Source organism: Pituophis catenifer, unplaced genomic scaffold, assembly GCF_029215685.1.
Source record: "Pituophis catenifer annectens isolate HBS135680 unplaced genomic scaffold, rPitCat1.0.hap2 SCAF_2, whole genome shotgun sequence".
Taxonomy (NCBI): domain Eukaryota; kingdom Metazoa; phylum Chordata; class Lepidosauria; order Squamata; family Colubridae; genus Pituophis; species Pituophis catenifer.
In genome coordinates, this window is record NW_027256882.1 from 36,568,911 (window position 1) to 36,589,628 (window position 20,718).

At 41.9% G+C, this 20,718-nt stretch overlaps 1 protein-coding gene across 1 annotated transcript in view; it reads left to right on the top strand.

Moving 5' to 3' along the window:
• LOC139310132 (vomeronasal type-2 receptor 26-like) overlaps nt 1-20,718 on the top strand; it is a 58,274-nt gene that overhangs the window by 17,877 nt on the left and 19,679 nt on the right. Inside the window, exons 4-7 of the mRNA XM_070934289.1 lie at nt 5,376-5,464; nt 7,462-7,723; nt 16,007-16,074; nt 16,142-16,272. Of these exons, the coding sequence (XP_070790390.1) occupies nt 5,376-5,464; nt 7,462-7,723; nt 16,007-16,074; nt 16,142-16,272 (550 nt within the window). The remainder of the gene's footprint in view (nt 1-5,375; nt 5,465-7,461; nt 7,724-16,006; nt 16,075-16,141; nt 16,273-20,718) is intronic.

A 20,718-nucleotide genomic window follows, 5' to 3' on the forward strand; every position in this document is an offset into this window, starting at 1 on the left:
AAATCTAAAAATTTTTGCTACCGGTTCTGTGGGCGTGGCTTAATTAGTGGGCGTGGCTTGTTGGTCAGGTGACTGGGTGGGCATGGCTTGTTGGTCAGGTGGGCGTGGGCAAGTTGACATCACTTCTTTGCCGTTTTTTGTCCTACAAAAAGAAGTTATACCAATTATTTCATGCAATAAATTCTTAAATAATAAGCGAAGTACACAAAACATTAAGATGTAGACAAATACTTACATAAGAGCAATAAAAATGTTGTCTTCAACGTCGCTTCTTGCAGCAATGATTATAATGACCTACAAGGAGATAACATGATATACAAATTTAACCATTTAATATGTAAATAAGAGTAACAGAAGTACACAAAACAATAAAAAACAATAAAAGAGGTACATAAATACTTACATAAAACTGTTAGTCATCTTTAGCTTTGAGATTTTTCCACATAGCTATTTCAGTGGCACTCTCCTCAGTTCCACTTTTCTTGCACTTGATGCGCGGATCATTGGCTGAGTGATGGTGTTCTCTGAACCATTTTTTCACTGCAGGAATAGGGTCCCATTTTGGAAGAGGTAGTCCAATAACACTGATGGTTATGAGGTTGTTTAGATTGGAAACAGCTAGGCGACTTCTGCTCTCTGAACATATCAGGTTCATTTTCGAAAATCCCCTTTCCGCTTCTGCAGAACTCACTGCAATTGTTCTGACAATATCGTTTGCTTTTTTGATACTGTCAGGAATTGCATACCTCTTCGGATCTTTTAAGACAATCTCCACAAAATCTCTATAGTCGTTGATGTCAATGTTGTAGTTGAAAATGGCAGTAAATGTGCGCAGTTGTCCTTCAGCTGCTGCTCATGGAATGACTATTTCCTCGAAATCCCAGTACTCTGGCACTAAAAACTGTAGAAACTGTAGTTTGTTTGTGGTGTCTTGTAGTTGGTTCCCAGTTTTTAAATGGTCACAGTCCATCAATCGTTTCTGCAAATTTTTGATGATACTTTGTAAAAGTCTTTCTCGATGAAGACCAACAAATCAATGGTTTTCTATGAAGTTAATATTCCTGAAGTTTTCTGAGGTAATTAGTTCTTCAACTTTTCTTTCGTATGGGCCCTTTCCCTTTGCTAACAGTTCAAATGCCTTTACTGATCTTCTCACCAGTTTTTCAGCTTTTATTATGTCCGTATTGCGTGCTTGCAGTGCAGTTGAAAGAAGTGAAATTTCCTCCAAAATGTCTATCATCAATGCCAAATCATTTTTAAAATATTTATTTTCCAGATGGGCAGCCATACCTGAGTATTTTGCACTCCCATGAAAATATTGATGTAACACAGAATAAGCACGCTACACAGCTATGGTTGTCCGTAAACTACACGCAGCCCATCTTGGCCCAAAAACTCGACCAATCCTTATAATTTCAAGTTTTTCAGATATTTCGTCAAGTTCCATTCGGTTTTTATTGGACTCCTGGAAAATAGAGCATATCTTATCAATAAAAATTTTAAAATGATTTACTTTTTTAATTTCTTTTATGTCATCATCTAAAACAAGTTAGAGACGATGGTTCAAGCAGTGCCATATGATGATGTTTGGAAACTTGTTTGCTATTCTGGTGCTCACTCCAGATTTTCTCCCAAGCATAATGCTGGTACCATCAGAGCAGAACGCTATCAAATTTTTTTGTAGGTAGTCCCAGGTAAAGCCAACCTTATGTAAACTTTCAAAAACTGCAGAACATATTGTCTCTGCATCTTGTTTCTTCAACTCAACAAGCTCGACAAAAATAGTTGGTGGGTCCGCTGAGTCCTCAACTTTTAAGAAAACTATCAGAACCTATTTGCAGGATACTGTTGAGGCTTCATCAATGATCAGACATATCTTCAGATTCCGTGCAATGATGCTGGAAAACATTTGGTTTTTAATTTCATTTGCAATGCACTCAACTATTTTCACAACTGTTGGCCTTGAATGCAATCCTACTCCCAGATCTACTCCATTTTCAGTTTGTAATTCTATCAATTCCTCTATGCTTGAAATTGGTCTGCATGCTTTTGCCAGGCTGTAAACAATTTTGAACATTTTAGAAGTGGTGCTAAATTGCCTTTCAGAAATCTTGTCCACTGCTTTTGTTATGGCTTCCGGCTCAGCTTGTTTTACGTTGTCTCTACAAATGGTGTGTGATTTCAATACAAAATGTTCTCTCATTTTCTTCCGGAGAGACGCCTGGCGCACTTCCTTGTTTTTCCCTGTCGGCTCAACCTTGAAAAGCTTCCACTCTTTGGACACATGAATACCACTCTCCATTGCGAAGGCATGTTTCATACAGTATGTACAACCCAGTTTCTTGTTTCTTTGTTAGCTGATGACACATAATGTGAAAGCATACAGAATGCCTCAAAAAGCCCAAAAAACTAACCTTCGCACAACAAACACAACTGGATCACTCACAATGCAAAAGCAGCTGTGCCAGACCCAAAATGGCCCCTGCAACAAGAAGGAAACTCACACAGCCACAAAAAGCTTCTAAAGACAGTAGTGCGTCCAGGAGGATGCCCAAGTTGCGAGCCCTCTCCATGGGGGCCAGTAACTCACCTCCAATAGCCAGCGGTGGCACCAGATGTCTATATCAGGACGCTGGAAGCCACAGCCATTCGGTCTTGGAAGGGTTGAGTCAAAGCCTATTTCTCCCCATCCAGACCCGCATAGCCTCCAGGCACCGGGACATCACTTCAAAGACTAGATCGTCTTTGTAAACATTAAGACTGATAGTCTCTTCTACATTTTGAAAGATACAAGACATTTAACAGGGGCCTCCAATAGCAATAGCACTTAGATTTATATAACGCTTCATAGGGCTTTACAGCCCTCTCTAAGGAGTTTACAGAGTCAGCCTATTGCCCCCAACAATCTGGGTCCTCATTTTACCAAACTGGGAAGGATGGAAGGCTGAGTCAACCTTGAGCCTGATGAGATTCGATCTGCCAAACTGCTGGCAGTCGGTGATTAGCAGAAGAAGCCTACAGTGCTGCACTTAACCACTGCATCACTGCAGCTCACCAATAACAACAATAGGTTGCTCAATATGTCATGATCTGGAGTTAACCATCCTGGAGTATCAAACCGTCATTGAAGAAGATGGCCTCATCCACATCAGACAAAATAAGAAGGAATTATAATGGCCCACTGCATAGTTCAAGAGTGTTGAACTGTTTTTCCACATTTAAATCTTTACAATCTAAAGAATAAGTTTGGAGACTAAAAAAACAATCAAACTTCTCTGAATTGTTCCTTTCTCAACTCTCAAATTAAGATTATTCTCCTGAGTAAAACAAAACTCTTTTCTCCAACGGCACACTTTTATGGCCAAGGCTCGTTCCCAATTCCCCTTCTAATTATTAAAATCATGATTATTTATTATCCTTTCAACAAGGTTTATGGGATTTCCACCACCACAATTAGTGGCCAATCAATGTTACAACAAATGCCATAGAGAGCATGTGATAATCTGATTTGTAACAGCCTCCTGTGATGAGATCAGAGTTTGGGGTAAAGCTGGGCAAATACTGTAGCAGTCTGAAATTGCAGATAGTTCTTCCAAATCTGGGGGCAAATTGGACCTTCTTCATTGTAGTTGTGGTCTTTTTGTGATCTCTGAGCTTTAACTCTCTGCTGAAGAAAGAACTCTAGGAAGGATCTCCAGCAGTATACTGTATGTCAAATGTTGCTGCTGCTGCATATACAGCTTTTTCTGCTTCAGTTTCTATCTCAAATTCCCTGTGCCAATATGTTGATGAAATGTCCATTTAAGGTGATAATAGAAGAAAACAAGTGGTTCCATTACTACAAGCCAGGAGACTACTGGATTACTGGAATAATGTCTGGAATCATAGCTCGATTGTACCCATTTTCATTCTCCAAGCCTCCAACCCACCAACTGAAAAGGTAATTGTGCTCTAATGTCTTTTCTTTATATATATATATGTGTATGTATGTATGTATGTATGTATGTATGTATATGTATATGTATATGTATATGTATATGTATATGTATATGTATATGTATATGTATATGCATATGCATATATATATATATATATATATATATATATATATATATATATATATGTATTGTATGTATATACAATTTTTAAAATTTCTTTTAATACAAACATTCCCTCTTTCAGTAAACAGTGAGTACATATTTTTGTGTCATGATAATTAAAATTTACCACTATATTCATTATTTGTATCCTTATATTACTACTAATATTTAACATACCTACTATTATAACATTTCTCTTCTTAACTTATTTGCCTGTATAATACATTGCTTTCATATTTATTCATATTTATTCTCCAACGATTGATAGAATAACTCCTATATATTATAATAATTAGATTCTTCCTTTCCTTTGATTGCAAGTGTTAATCTTTGTATCTATGTATCTTTCTCTTTCTCCCTTGCCTTTCGCTTCCCTTCTTTCCTCAGCTATTTGCAAAGCTTCCTCTGACAGCCATTTTGCTTTCTTGTAGTACTTTTTCTTTGGGATGGTTTTACTTGTTACCTCTTGTACAATGTTGCGATACTCTGTCCATAGTTCTTCAGGCACTCTGTCTATCAGATCTAATTTCTTAAATCTATTTGTCACAGTGGTGGGTTGCTACCAGTTCTCCCTGGTTCTTGCGAACCGGTAGTGGAAATTTTGAGTAGTTCAGAGAACCGGTAAATACTACCTCTGCCTGGCCCCGCCCCCCATCTATTCGCTGCCTCCCAACTCCCAGCTGATTGGTTAGAAGGAAAAAATCAGGGCTCACTTGACAAAGAAGAGGGGGAAAAAAACAAGACACCATCGCTTTACATTGAGAAGCTAAAAAGCCTTCCAGCCGCACCGAATCTGACCGGACACTGGTGAGGTCCTATATCAAGACCTACCTAGTGGCAATAAGAGTGGCGTAATCCAACTATATTTCCACTCTTATTGCATCTGAAGAGAACCTCCCAGCCGCCCTATTTAGGGTGACCCGCTCTCTCCTACGGGTGGGAATGAGGGAGAATCCCTTGCACGGTAGAGCTGAGGATTTTGGACAATTCCTGCATGATAAAATCGCTCAGATTTGGACTGGCCTGCACTCCGATTGGATTGCCTCAGACAGGATGACGGAGGTGAGTCTTGAGACTGTCACCTGGGAAGAGTTTGACCATGTGACTCCTGAGGACGTGGACAGGATTTTGGGGAGGCTTAACATTACCACATGTTTACTGGACCCGTGTTCCTCCTGGTTGGTGCTGGCCTCCCGGGAGGTTACACAAGGCTGGTTTCAGGAGATTACCAATGCTTCATTGAGTGAGGGTGTCTTCCCATCTGCCCTGAAATAGGCGGTGGTGAGGCCCCTCCTCAAGAAGCCTTCCCTGGACCCGGCTGTATTAGCTAACTATCATCTTGTCTCCAACTTCCGCTTCGCGGCGTAGGTTGTTGAGAGTGTGGTGGCAGGACAACTCCCTCGATTCCTGGATGAAGCTGTCTATCTAGATCCGTGTCAGTCGGGCTTCAGGGCGGGTTACAGCATGGAAACGGCATTGATCGCATTGGTTGATGATCTCTGGAGGGCCCGGGACAGGGGTTGCTCCTCTGTCCTGGTCCTCCTAGATCTCTCAGCGGCTTTTGATACCATCAATCATGGTATCATGCTGCGTTGGCTAGAGGGGGTGGGAGTGGGGGGCACCGTGCTACAGTGATTCTCCTCCTTCCTCTCTGACCGTACGCAGTTTGTATTGATGGGGGGGAAGAGGTCGACCTCGAGGTTCCTCACTTGTGGGGTGCTGCAAGGGTCGGTCCTCTCGCCCCTTCTGTTCAACATTTATGTGAAGCCGCTGGGTGAGATCATCTGTGGCTTTGGGGTGAAGTGTCAACTGTATGCCAATGACATGCAGTTGTACATTTCAACCCCAGGGCACCCCAATGATGCCCTTGACGTGATGTCCCACTGCCTGGAGGCCATGCGGATCTGGATGGGGAGGAACAGGCTCAAACTCAACCCCTCCAAGACTGAGTGGCTGTGGCTCCCGACGGCTTGATATAGCCAGCTGACACCATCGCTGACTATTGGGGATGAGATCTTACCCCCCCTCAGAGATGGCTTGCAACTTGGGCATCCTCCTGGATTCACAGCTGTCCTTGGAGGATCATATGACAGCCGTGGCCAGGGGGGCTTTTTATCAGGTTTGCCTGATCTCCCAGTTGCATCCCTTTCTGGATCGGGACGCCCTGTGCACAGTCACTCACGCCCTCGTCACTTCCCGGCTGGACTATTGTAATGCTCTCTACATGGGGCTCCCATTGAGGAGCACCCGGAGGCTCCAGCTGGTCCAGAATGCAGCTGCGTGAATAATAATGGGGGCGACTCATCGGTCCCATGTAACACCCATCTTGCGCGAGCTGCACTGGCTCCTGGTAGTCTTCTGGGTGCGCTTCAAGGTGTTGGTTACCACCTTTAAAGTGCTCCATGGCTTAGGACCTGGTTACCTACAGGACCGCATTCTGCCACCAATTGCCTCCCACTGACCAATATGCTCCCACAGAGAGGGCCTCCTCAGGGTGCCATCAGCTAAACAGTGTTGGCTGGCAACCCCCAGGGGGAGAGGCTTCTCTGTGGGGGCCCCGGCCCTATGGAATGAACAATACGTGGCTCCTCACAAGTCATCCAGAGCACAGTTGCTCTAGAGTTCTTTTAATTTTTTTGTTTGAACTTACTTGACACCTTTCTGCTCGAGATATTAATTTTATTAATTTTACCTTGGGGAGGGTGCATGTGTGTGTATGTATGAATATGTCGGGGTGGATTGGATGGAAGGAGAGGGTTTGGAGTGGCTGAATTTGGGGAGAATGAGGGAGCCGGGGGCAATAAATGGTGCGCCCTCTACTGAGTGTGCAAACAGAAGCAGATGGGGGCTCAGATACAAACCCTGCCTCAGTGTGAGTGAGTTGCCTTGCCTGCCAGAGAGGAGGGGGTCCGTTGAGGTGGGGGAGGGGATCTCTGGGGTATTAGAGAGCCGGAGCATTGCAGTTATGACTGGGAGAGGTAGATATGGCAGGAGCCGAGGGGTAGGCCACCCTCGGGGAACTAGGACTCGCTGTCTCAAAGCGATTACTTGTTCCGGCACCTCTGGTTCTGGTTCACCGGGCTCACCTCGTATACCTGGTGATTCGGGATGTCAGGGCCCTGGCCTCAGGCTGCTGCTGTTTAATGCCAGGTCTGTTGTCAACAAAGCCCCCCTCGTTCGGGACTTAATCCTGGAGGAGGGGGCTGACCTGGCATGCATAACTGAGACCTGACTGGGCCAGGAGGGGGCTGTGCCCCTCTCAGAGATATGCCCAGACAGGTTCCAGATATTGCATCAGCCGCGACTCCAGGTAAGAGGTGGAGAAGTGGCAGCTATTGTCTGGAAGTCTTTGCCCTCACAGGATCCCTGCCCCTGAGATTGTTAGGTTTGAGTCTCTCCTCTTGAGGTTGGACTCAGGGATTCAGTTGGGCTTGTTGCTGATGTACCTGCCTCCCAGCTGCATTACAACAGCCCTGCCTGTGCTGCAAGAGGCAGTAGCTGGGCTGACGGTGGAGTTCCCCAGGCTTATGGTACTGGGGGACTTTAATTTGCCGTCACTTGGTGATTCCTCAGATGTGGCTCAGGAGTTCATGGCTTCCATGACAACCATGGACCTGACCCAAGTAGTTCAGGGTCCGACTCATGGGGGGGGGACACATACTTGACCTGGTGTTCCTCTCGGGGCAGTGGAAATATGATCTGGAATTAAGGGGTATAGATGCTTCTCCCTTGTCATGGTCAGATCATTTCCTGCTGTGGTTAGACTTCAGGACGCTACTCCTCCATCGCAGGGAGGCGGAGCCGATTAAGTGGTTCCGCCCCAGGCACCTAATGGACCCTGAAGGGTTCCAGAAAGAGCTTGGGGAGATACATGACTCCCTTGTCCACAGTCCGGCTGAGTCCTTGGTGGCTGCCTGGAATAGGGCGGCATCTGGGGCACTGGACCGGATTGCGCCTTTGCAACCTCTCCATGGTGGTGGATCCAGGAAAGCTCCCTGGTTTATCGAGGAGCTCTGGGAAATGAAGCACCAGAAGAGACATCTGGAGCGACACTGGAGGACCAGTAACTCTGAATCTGACCGAACACTCTTAAGAGCCTTTATTAGGACTTATTTAGTGGCGATACGGGCGGCAAAATGTTCACATTTTTCCGCACTTATTGCATCTGCTGATTCGCACCCGGCCGCCCTATTTAGGGTGACGCGCTCCCTCCTTAATGCAGGAGGAGTGGAGGAGCCCTTGTAGGGTAGAGCTGAGGAGTTTGTGCAGTTTCTGTTGGATAAAGTCACTCAGATTCGGATGGATCTGGACTCTGATTGGGCAATTACGACCGAGATGACGGGGACAGGTCTTAGTCCTATTGTGTGGGATGAATTTGAGCCTGTGACTCCTGAGGAAGTGGACAAGGCTGTAGGAGCAATGAGTTCCTCCACTTGTTTATTGGACCCGTGCCCCTCCTGGCTGGTTTTGGCCAGCAGGGAGGTGACACGAGGCTGGCTCCAGGTTTTAGTTAACATGTCCTTGAGGGAAGGGGCCTTCCCGCAACCATTAAAGGAAGCGGTTGTAAGTCCCCTCCTCAAGAAGCCTTCCCTGGATCCAGCAGAATTAAAGAACTTCCATTCAGTCTCCAACCTACCCTTTGTGGGAAAGATTGTAGAGAAAGTGGTGGCACTTCAACTCCTGCAGTCATTGGAGGAAACGGATTATCTAGACCCTTTTCAGTCTGGCTTCAGGCCTGGCTTCAGCATGGAAACTGCCTTGGTCACGCTTATGGATGATCTCTGGCGAGCCTGAGATGGGGGTCATTCCTCCATCTTGGTGCTACTTGACCTCTTAGTGGCTTTTGATACCATTGACCATGGTATCCTTCTGGGATGACTAAGGGAGTTGGGAGTGGGAGGCACCGTGTTATGGTGGTTCTCTTCCTATCTCTCTGGTTGGTTACAGTCGGTGTTGGTAGGAGGACAGAGGTCGACCCCTAGGCCCCTCGTTTGTGGAGTGCCTCAGGGTTCAGTCCTCTCTCCCCTCCTATTTAACATCTACATGAAGCCGCTGGATGAGATCATCCAACGATACGGGGTGAGGTATCAGCAATACGCTGATGATACCCAGCTGTATATCTCTACCCTGCCTCAATTCAGTGAGGAGGTGGATATGATGTGCCGGTGCCTGGAGGCCGTGAGGGTCTGGATTGGAGTCAACAGGCTCAGACTTAACCCAGACAAGACCGAGTGGCTGTGGGTATTGCCTCCTAAACACTATATTGATTGTCCATACTGAGGGAGAAATTGTCCCCCTCAGAACGGGCTCACAATTTGGGTGTCCTCCTAGACTCACAGCTAAGATTAGAGCAACATCTGTCAGCTGTGGCTAGGGGGACCTTTGCACAGGTTCGCCTGGTGCACCAATTGCGACCCTACTTGGATCAGGAGGCTCTCCTCACAGTCACTCATGCTCTTGTCACCTCACGGTTAGATTATTGCAACACGCTCTACATGGGGCTACATGTGGCTAAGTGTTCGGAGACTACAGTTGGTCCAGAATGCAGCCGCGTGAGCGGTCATGGACCTAGGTACACCCACATTACACCAATTCTCTGCGAGCTGCACTGGTTTCCTATTAGTCTCCGGTCACAATTCAAGGTGTTGGTTATTACCTTTAAAGCCCTACATGGCTCAGGGCCAGGTTATCTTCGAGACTGCCTTCTACCGCATAGCTCCCAATGACCAGTAAGATCCCACAGAGTTGGTCTCCTCCGGGTCCCGTCAGCTAAACAATGCTGTCTGGCTGTCCCGCGGGGGAGGGCCTTCTCTGTGGCTGCCCCAGCTCTCTGGAACCTCCTGAGATCCGGACCATCCCCACCCTATTGGCCTTCTGAAAAGCGGTGAAGACCTGGCTTTTCCAGCAGGCCTCGAGCTGCTGATCTCGCTTTGCGATGTGACGAGATCCGGCCATGAATGGTGTGAATGGGTTTTAATTGTTTTTAATGTTTTAATTTTTAATTTTTTTTGTGGTTTTTAAATGCATTGTAAGCCGCCTTGAGTCTTCGGAGAAAGGCGGCATACAAGTTGAACAAATAAATAAATAAAATAACTAGATTTCTTTTGAAGCTTGGCTCAAGGGTCATGAGACTTCTGGTTGGCACCTTGGCAATTCAGCCAGGGAAAGGCAGGGCTCTTAAGAGCCCCGCAAAAACCCCAACTGTCAAGCCGCTGCCGACAGGTCTGTGGACCTACCCCGACCTGGAGGGACAGGGGAAGAGAGAGGGACCCCTTGGGCTGCAAAGAGGAATGGGCAAGTTTCTCGGGGCCGGAGGAAGCACTCTGAGCCGGCGGTGGGGGAGGGGCAGCCATGGTGGCTGCCTCGAAGCCCGGGCCACCAGAGAAAGCACTGTGCTGGAGGAAGAAGGAAGAGATAGAGAGAAGTGTTCGGATGCTAGGTAAGTGAGATCAAACCCAGGCAGGAACAGCATTTAAACTGTGGATATTTACAAGTGTGTCCCAGACTTAATTAGCGGCTACGGTGTATTGGGGCAAGAAGATCTGCAGAATACTTTTTAAAAGGGAAAGACCCACTAAAGAATTATGGATTTTATTGTCTGACTTGGAATGACTGCCTTTCTGGAAAGTTATAAAACTTTGAAAAATTGTTTTTTTAAAAAACGGGAATGGATTACTCTTGGAAGAGAGAAAGAGGGAAGAGGCAATAAATAGGACTTTTCTAAAACAAAGGAAAAAGACAAGTAGATAGTTTTGCAATACACAAAATAGAGACTGTGACGAAGTGAAAGTGTAATTGTGGATTGCTAGTAGTTTGGAAGAGAAGCTATGTGTCTTGTTATTTTAACTGGATTACTGTGGCAACAAATAAGGAGCTTTGACTCTGGAGACACTCAATCTGTCTATTGGAAGCATTATTGATGGAAAGAAAGAAGAAATAAAATGGAATAACTATAATTGAATTAACAGGCACAGCAAGAAAAGAAAAAAAAGGCATGGCACCAAAAGAAGAGATGATGATATTATATATGGAATGATACAAAAGAACTAAACTTTATAGAACTTTTAACTTTGATAATATTGAAATTGAAAAGGAACAATTTTGAACAGATTGGAAAAAGATTAAATGGAATATAGTAGGTTGCAAGATAAGAAAAATAACATAGTTTAATTAAAATGGAAATGTAATGCCTAATGCATATTTGAAGTTTGAATATTGATATGAGGTATTATACCTCTTTTTCTTTCCTTCCCTTTGCTATTTCTCTGATCTTTTTCTTTCTTTTGTTACTTTCTTTTTTCCTCTTTATTTCTACGTTCACTCTTTCCTCCCTTTCTGCTTTTTTTTTTACTCTTTATTTCTATTCATTCTAAATTGGACTATATAAATATATATATTTGGTCATGAAATAAGACTATAAATGATTGAAGCAGAATATGATTTTTTTAAAATGTTCTAAATGCTTAAATGAATCTTTGAGTTTTAAAATAAATATAAAGAGAGATGGCTTTAAAGGGAATATATAACCCAGGAGAAAATATGTGAAAAGATATGTGCTAAAATTTATGCTGAGTCAAAACTGTGGGATTGTGTTTAAAAAGCAATCTATGTAATATGATGTGAATTAGTTAAAATAAAATAGCTAAAATAACATATATAGGTGTGGAGGAAAATATGCTGGTAACGCCAGCCAAATAAGAGAAGGAGACTCGGAGGAGAATATGCTGGAAATCAGCCAAAACATAATATGCTGGAAATCAGCCAATAATGGGTGGAGGTATGGAGGTGACTATGCTGGAAATCAGCCAAAATAAAGCATGCTGGAAATTAGCCAAACAAAAACTGGAGGTATGGAGGAGAATATGCTGTTAATCAGCCAAACAATAATATGCTGGAAATCAGCCAACAATAGGAGGAGATATGGAGGAGGATATGGATTTTAAGAAATATTTGAGTAATATGAAATATGTAAAATTAAAGGTAAATTAATAAAGATTTATGGTTTAAAGACCTGATGCAGGGGTCAAGAGATTAAGAAATATGGATTGTATTTGTATTTGTATTTATTAAACTTCTATACCGCCCTTCTCCCGAAGGACTCAGGGTGGTGTACAGCCATATTAAAACAAACATATACTCACAAAATTTAAAAACAATTTAAAATAAATATATAAATTTGGCCCTTATGTTAAAAGCTACAAACACCCAATTTAAAATTCATTTTCTAAGCCAGCCCAGCCTGTTGGAACAAAAGAGTCCTAAGGGCATGGCGAAAGGTACGTAGGACGGGGATCATGCGAACCTCCAGGGGCAGTTCATTCCATAGGGCAGGTGCCCCCACAGAGAAGGCTCTCCCTCTGGGTGTCAGCAGTCGACACTGTTTGGCCGATGGCACCCTGAGAAATCCCTCTCTGTGGGAGCGTATTGGCTGGTGGGAGGCTATCAGTGGCAGAAGTCGATCTCGTATATACTCAGGTCCTAAGCCATGGAGTGCTTTAAAGGTGGTGACCAACACCTTGAATCGCACCCCGAAGACCACCGGAAGCCAGTGCACCTCGCGCAGGAGAGGTGTTACATGGGTGCGCTGTGTCGTCCCCATAATCACCCGCGCAGCCGCATTCTGGACCAGTTGGAGCCTCCGAGTGCTCTTCAAGGGGAGCCCCATGTAGAAAGCATTACAGCAGTCCAGATGGGATGTGACGAGGGCATGAGTGACCCTGTGCAAGGCGTCCCAGTCCAGAAAGGGACACAACTGGTGGATCAGGCGAACCTGATAAAAAGCTCCCCTGGCCACAGCCATATGGTCTTCTAAAGACAGCCGTGCATCCAGGAGAACACCCAAGTTGCGAGCCCTCTCTGAGGGGGTCAAGATCTCGCCCCCAATAGTCAGCGATGGAGCTAGCTGGCTATATCGGGATGCCAGAAACCACAGCCACTTGGTCTTGGAAGGGTTGAGTCTGAGCTTGTTTCTCCCCATCCAGATCCGCACGGCCTCCAGGCACCAGGACATCATGTCAAGGGCATCATTGGGGTGGTCCGGGATGGAGATATACAGCTGAGTATCATCAGCGTACTGATGGCACTTCACCCCAAAACCATGGATGATCTCACCCAGCGGCTTCACATAAATGTTGAACAGAAGGGGCAAGAGGACTGACCCCTGGGGCACCCCAAAAACAAGGCGCCTCGAGGTCAACCTCTGTCCACCTGCCAACATAAACTGTGTACAGTCAGAGAGGAAGGAGAGAACCACCGCAACACGGTGTTCCCCACTCCCAACCCCTCCAATCAGCGCAGCATGATACTGTGGTCGATGGTATCCAAAGCCGCTGAGAGATCTAATAGGACCAGGACAGAGGAATAGCCCCTGTCCTGAGCCCTACAGAGATCATCAACCAATGCGACCAATGCCATTTCGGTGCTGTACCCTGGCCTGAAGCCCGACTGGTATGGATCTAGATAGACAGTTTCATCCAGGTACTGGGGAAGTTGTCACGCCACCACACTCTCAACAACCTTCACCACAAAGTGAAGATTGGAGACTGGACGATGGTTTGCTAGTACAGCCGGGTCCAAGGAAGGCTTCTTGAGGAGGGGCCTCACCACCACCTCTTTCAGGAAGGGAGGGAAGAAACCCTCACTCAAAGAAGCGTTAATAATCCCTTGGAGCCAGCCTCGTGTAACCACCTGGAAGGCCAGCACCAACCAGAAGGGACACGGGTCCAATAAACATGTGGCAGCGCTAAGCCTACCCAGAATCCTATCCATGTCCTCAGGAGTTATAAGGTCAAACCCCTCTCAGATAACACTCTCAAGACCCACCTCCGTCACCCCATCTGAATCTACCCAGTCGGAGTCCAGGCTTTCCCAAATCTGAGTGACTTTGTCATGCAGGAATTGCACAAAATCCTCAGCCCTACCCTGCAAGGGGTCTTCCCTCGCTCCCAAATGGAGGAGGGAGCAGGTCACCCTAAACAAGGCTGCTGGGCAGTTCTCTGCAGATGCAATAAGAGCGGAAAAATAATTTGATTTTGTCGCCCTTATCATCACTAGGTAGATCTTAATATGAGATTTCACCAGTGTTCGGTCAGATTCGGAGCGGCTGGCCCTCCAGTCGCTCTCCAGGCATCTTTTCCGCCACTTCATCTCCCTCAGCTCCTCGGAGAACCAGGGAGCCACCTGGGATTGGCACTGGGTCAGAGGCCGCAAAGGCACGACACAGTCCAAAGCTCCAGTGGCCGCCCTATCCCAGGCGGCCACCAGTTCTTCAGTTGAGTCATCAGCCAGAGCCTCAGGGAATGGCCCAAACTCCATCAGGAACCTATCCAGATCCATCAGGCGCCTTGGGCGGAACCACCTTGTCGGTTCTGCCTCCCTGCGGCGAGGTGTGGTGGTACGAAAGTCAAGTCAAAGGAGTAAGTGATCTGACCATGACAAGGGTTCAATAACTATATCCCCTATTTCTGTGTGGTGAGAAATTATAAGGTAAATAATTAGACTAAGAGGTTAGAATATATATATATATATATATATATATATATATATATATATATATATATATATATTAATGTTTTAATATTGATGTTAAAAGATGTAATGAAGACAGCTTGGAAAAGAATCAGAAATAATTGAACTTACAAATCAGTATAAAAATGAATGTTTGGAAATTAAATTGATGGTGATATAATAGAATGGTTCTGATCAAGATATTAAAATTTATGACTAAAAATTTCTCTACGTTTTGATTATTAATTTTAAAAGATATAATGGGAAATTGTGAATGGAGTTTTTTAAAATGTAAGCAATTGTACCTATCTGTGACCGGATCAAGACTTCGCTCTCGAAAGAGATATATTTTATTTGTTATGTTGGAAAAAATAAAAAATATTTTGCAAAAAAAAAAAAAAGGCTCATGATTTAATTAGGGCATCTGTTGGATCCCTGACATAAATAATGAGAAGTTGATTAACTTTTTGGCATTGCACTCAGTGGTGGGATTCAAGTAATTTAACAACCGGTTCTCTGCCCTAATGATTTCTTCCAACAACCAGCTTGCCAAACTGCTCATAAAGTTAACAACCGGTTCTCCCAAAGTAGTGCGAACTGGCTGAATCCCACCACTGATTGCATTATATAGATATAAAGCTATAGTAAATATGACATGCTTTAATGAAAATCCAAACTGAAGATTTCTTTCTTTCTTTATTGGAATTTGTCAAAGAAAAATGAGAACAAGAATAAGAGAATAAAAATACAATGACAGGGACGATAGCAGTGGTGAAATTCAATTTTTTTAATTAAAAAGTTTTTAAAAATTTTACAAATGTTTTCCCATCCCACCTCCCACCTCCCTCCCCAACCCTCCCCCCTCCACTTCCCAGATTAAAATACAGGGTATAGCATTTAACAATCATATACTAACATATGCTAACTATCTATAGACTCCTATCTCCCTCTTGTACTTTTAACTCCCCTTTTACATGACTAAATTTAAATACTTTCTAAAAACTCTTTATTAATTCATAAAATATTTGAAACTTTTTAATCCCATTTTTTTTTTTTGAATATAGTCATTCCATCTTCTCCATTGCAAAATATATCTTTCATTTGAACGGTCCTTCAAATACACTGAAATTTTGGCCATCTCTGCTAAGTTCATTACTTTTAGTCCATTCTTCAATAGTAGGCAAATCTTGAGACTTCCGGCGGTGACGTCAGTGTGTAAGGAACGAGGGGAACGAGGCTCCGTCCCCGAAGTTCCAAAATTCTTGATTGGAAGCTGTTTTTGGCACTATCGACCATGGAGAGGTCGATAGAAAAAGGAGGATTCTCTAGGACCTCGGAGCGACAGCAATCACCCCGAAGGTTCAGAGAAAACCCCCTAACTCCATCCGGGAAAAAAACAGCCATATTGGCTGGCCGGAGTGCTGTCAACCAACAAGTGTGGAAGCAAAGATTATAAAGAGAAACATCGGTAAGGACTAAGTTAATTGAAATACGAAGGTATAACCATAAGGATTTAAAGACATTGGCGAGAATAGGACTCCAAAAGCGGCGGCTAGATCGTCAGGCAAGCAGCGAGAGACAGTGATCGGAGCGAAGCTTAATATCCACAGTGACAACGCAGATTTGACAGGCGAAAGGAACGAGCGACAGAAAAAAAGGATTACAAGTAAGTGGTGGATTACAACTTTACAATAATACAGCTTGATTTGGTAGAGAAAAAAAAAGACTAATTAAGAGAGTAACTGTAGAAAGTGAAACTCAAGAACTGAGACTATTTAAGGACGTTGTGGGCGGAAGGAAATTAGCTGAACAGCAGTGAATGGTGGACTGAGGATTCAGAGAAGATAACTTTCACTTTGTATCCAGCGGCAACAACAAGTTAAAACCACAGACACGAGATTTGTAATGAGACATCAGAAGATACATTGACTCTGTTGGTAAAGGAGATATAACTTGCTACATAGGAAAACCGGAACAATTGACTTATGGATTTAATAGAGACTATCGCAATAGAACTGTGAAAGCTGGGTGAAAAGAAGGCGAATTGAAGAACAAAGAAAGAAGGAGAAGAAAGTAATCCTAATTGGTCTGGAAGTGATATAGTAGAGAACTTTAGATATTAAATCATCAAAATATAATTATTTCATTTACTTTATAAAATCCAAACTTAAAACTTACTTAACTCTGCTTAAAGAATACTAATACTAAAACTTGAAGTTATTATAATATATACTAAAGAACTGACTTAATAATATTTTTCCTTTTACTGTTTCCCACCCCATTGAAATAAGTATATAGACTTTACAGTAATATATTTATTAAGGGGAATTATATTGTGTATTGATTAGAAGGTTAGATATTAACATAGACATTGCAAAGAAACTGTTATAGATATTATTAAGGAATAATAATTGTGATAGTTAATACAAGCAGTATATACTGGTAATTGTGACATAACTTAATAGAATATTTTAGACTGTTTATAGAGAATCTTAAATCCCATCGACTTATTACATAGAGGTTATATAGATATTGTTTAGTGTTAAAGTGAATTTAAGTACTGTGAAACTAGAAAAGTAAGAATACAAACGTGATTTATCATTAATATAACTTGGTATACAAATATTAATTATATTATATTGTATAGGAAAAAGAACAGAAGAATGAATTGTTAAAACACTGCATTTTCCCCCTAAACCCTCTCAATTAATTAATCCGATCCTTATATAACGATATTTCAAGTGAAATTATTATAATTAAGATCATATAACTCAATTATTAAATATCAAATCAGTGTATGAAAATTTGGGAAAAAATAATACAAAAAACAAAGATGACAACACCTTCAATAACAATAACTAAAACAGGGAAAAAATTAACAACAAATCAAACACCTACACAATCTTCACCTGCACAACAAAAAACCATAGATACGATGCTAACTACGGACAAAGAAAAAGCTTCCACCGCACTCAATATACAGAATCTACAGTCTATACTAGCCATGATTCAGGAGGGGATGAACAAGACCCAAGAAACAATAGCAAATAATCATGAAGAAACAAAAAAGAACCACGAGGAACTGAAATCAGAAGTAGGACAAATAAATGATAATATAAAAAAAATGGACGACAAGATTGAGAGAATACAACAAAACATAGTTAAAAATGAAGAACGAATTCAAAACATGGAAGCAAAAATGGTCTTAACCGAGAAAAAGATGGATAATATCGAACAAAACCAAATGGAGCTAAATAGAGAACTCGAAGAGTCGATTACCCACTTAGAATTAGAAAAGGCATCATTCTTTTTACAGTTTCAAAATATCGCAGAAACAAAAGGAGAAGACTTAAGGGACCTGATGACGGATATATTAGTAGAGATTACCCAGAAGGAAAAAAACGAAATCAGTAGGGAAATTGACGAAATTTATAGAGTTCATATGAACTACGCTCGTAGGAACAAATTACCTAAAGAAATACATGTTAGATTTGCACGCAAAACTGTAAAAGAAGAGATCTACACATTAATGAGAGAGGGAAAACCTTGTTATAAAGGAAAGGAAATAATAACCCTAAAACAAGTCCCAAGAAGAATAAGAGAACACAGAAAAAACTAAAATTTCTTGACAACCCTACTGAATCAACATAAAATAATGTTCCGCTGGCTGGTGCCAGAGGGAATTCTGATAAAAAATATAAAATCGACACGATAGAGAAGGCACAAGAATTTTTTGATACCCACTTTATAATAGAAGAAGAACAGGAAACTAGACGTGATTCAGAAAACACAAACCAGGAACACTCCACGGAGGAAACAAAAAAAGAAAAGGAAGAGAAGGAGTCTAGGGAAAGGGAGAAGATGGAGAGAGAAGGGGCCAGGGGGAAAACACAAATGATAACAAGAAACACAAGTAGACTTAGACTAACAAAAAGAAAGTAAGGAAAATGGGACGAGAATTGAAATTAATTTCAATCAATATAAACGACCTTAATCTACCAACCAAAAGAACACATACTTTCAAAAAACTACAAAAATTAGACATAGACATTATCAACTTACAAGAAGTACATATCAAAAAACAACATCAACAGTTACTAGAAAACAGAAGACTAGGAACATTATTCACCTCATAATCAGATAAAAAAAAAAAGAGGCATCGCAGTATACATTAAAAGTCATATTCAGGCAAAACAAATCTACACAGATGGAGAAGGCAGGATATTAATGATAGACATTAAGATGGAGGCCCGAAACATGTTACTGATATCAATATATGCTCCGAACGGGAACCAAAAAGAATACTTTAAAAAAATACACAATAAAATTAAGGAATTAGATTACGAATATATAGGTATAATAGGGGATTATAATGCGATCATTGATATGAATTATGATTACCAAAGTAACAAAAAAAATAAATCTAGGAAAAAGACACTACCCGACACCTTTAAGGATATGATTCAAGAGTTACAATTGAAAGATGCCTGGAGAGAACTGAACAAAACCAAAAAACAGTCTACATATTACTCAAATCCCCACCAGTCCTGGTCCAGACTAGACATGGCCTGGATGACTGCAGAACTAAGAGAAAACATAAAAGAAATCAAAATTACACCGAACGTATGGGCAGATCACAGTCCTATAACAATAGTCTGGAAAAGCCAGCAAAAAAGAGGAAGATGGATGATGGACAGAGAGATCATCAAAGATAAAGAATACATAGAAATGATAAAGAAAGAGATGGAGACATTCTTTCAAATAAACAAGAGGGAACAAACATCATTGCAAGTCCTATGGGACACCACAAAAGCATATATAAGAGGACTAACAATTTCATTCAAGGCGAAGAAAAACAGAGAGAAACAGCAAAGAAGAAACAATTTATTGATTGATCTTGGAAAACAGGAAGCAGAATTACAGAACAGACCCGACAGGAAAGAGATCAAAGAAAAAATAAATCTTATTAAACATGAAATAAATCTAATAATAACAACAGAAATAGCTAGGAAAATCAAAATGGCAAAACAAAATCAATTTGAATTCGCAAATAAAACAGGACGTTGGTTGGCCTATAACCTAAAGAAAGAAAAGGAAAAAAGACTAATACATCAACTACAAGATGAACAAGGGCAATTGCAGCATATGGATGAGGAAAAAAAGCGAATCATAAGAAACTTCTATCAGGAACTATATGCACAGGAAGAAATCCAATTGGAAAAAGTAAAAGAGTATATAAATAAAACCAACATTCAAGAAATAAAGGAAACTCAAAGAGAACTCTTGACAGACCAATATCGATGTCAGAATTAATTGAAGCAAAGAAGAAGCAGAACAACAATAAAACACCAGGTCCAGATGGCATCCCGGCGGAATTTTACAAAATTGAATACCAGCCAATAGATGATATTCTATTACAAGTCCTGAATGAAGCAATTTTAGAAGCCAAAATTCCTAAATCATGGATAGAGACAATTATTACATTGATACCCAAAGAAGATTCAGATCTCACCCAAACTAAAAACTACAGACCCATATCACTTCTAAACACAGATTATAAATTATTTACATCAATCATGGCCCAGAGAATGAAGAGAATTATTGTGGATTACATCCATCCAGACCAAAATGGATTCATTCCAAATAGGCAAATTAATAAGAACACAAGAACAATAATCAATATCCTGGAATACTATGAGCAAAAATCGGATGAAAAAATGGCCTTACTCTTCCTTGACGCACAGAAGGCATTTGACAACCTTAATTGGGGATTCTTAACATTGCAATTAGAAAAAATGGGAACCGGCGATAAATTTTTAAATATGATCAAAACAATATACTCCGACTAAACCGCAAAAATATGGATAAACGGAGAGACAACAGACCAATTTAAAATATCCAAGGGAGTGAGACAAGGATGTCCCCTCTCTCCTATATTATATATATTAGCACTGGAATCACTGTTGAATGAAATTAGGAATGACAATGAAATAAAAGGATTAAGAACAAAAAACCAGGAGTATAAATTACAAGCATTCGCGGACGACATAGTATTTATTTTAGAACGACCAAAACAATCAGGATTGAATTTGTTAAGGAAGATAGAACAATA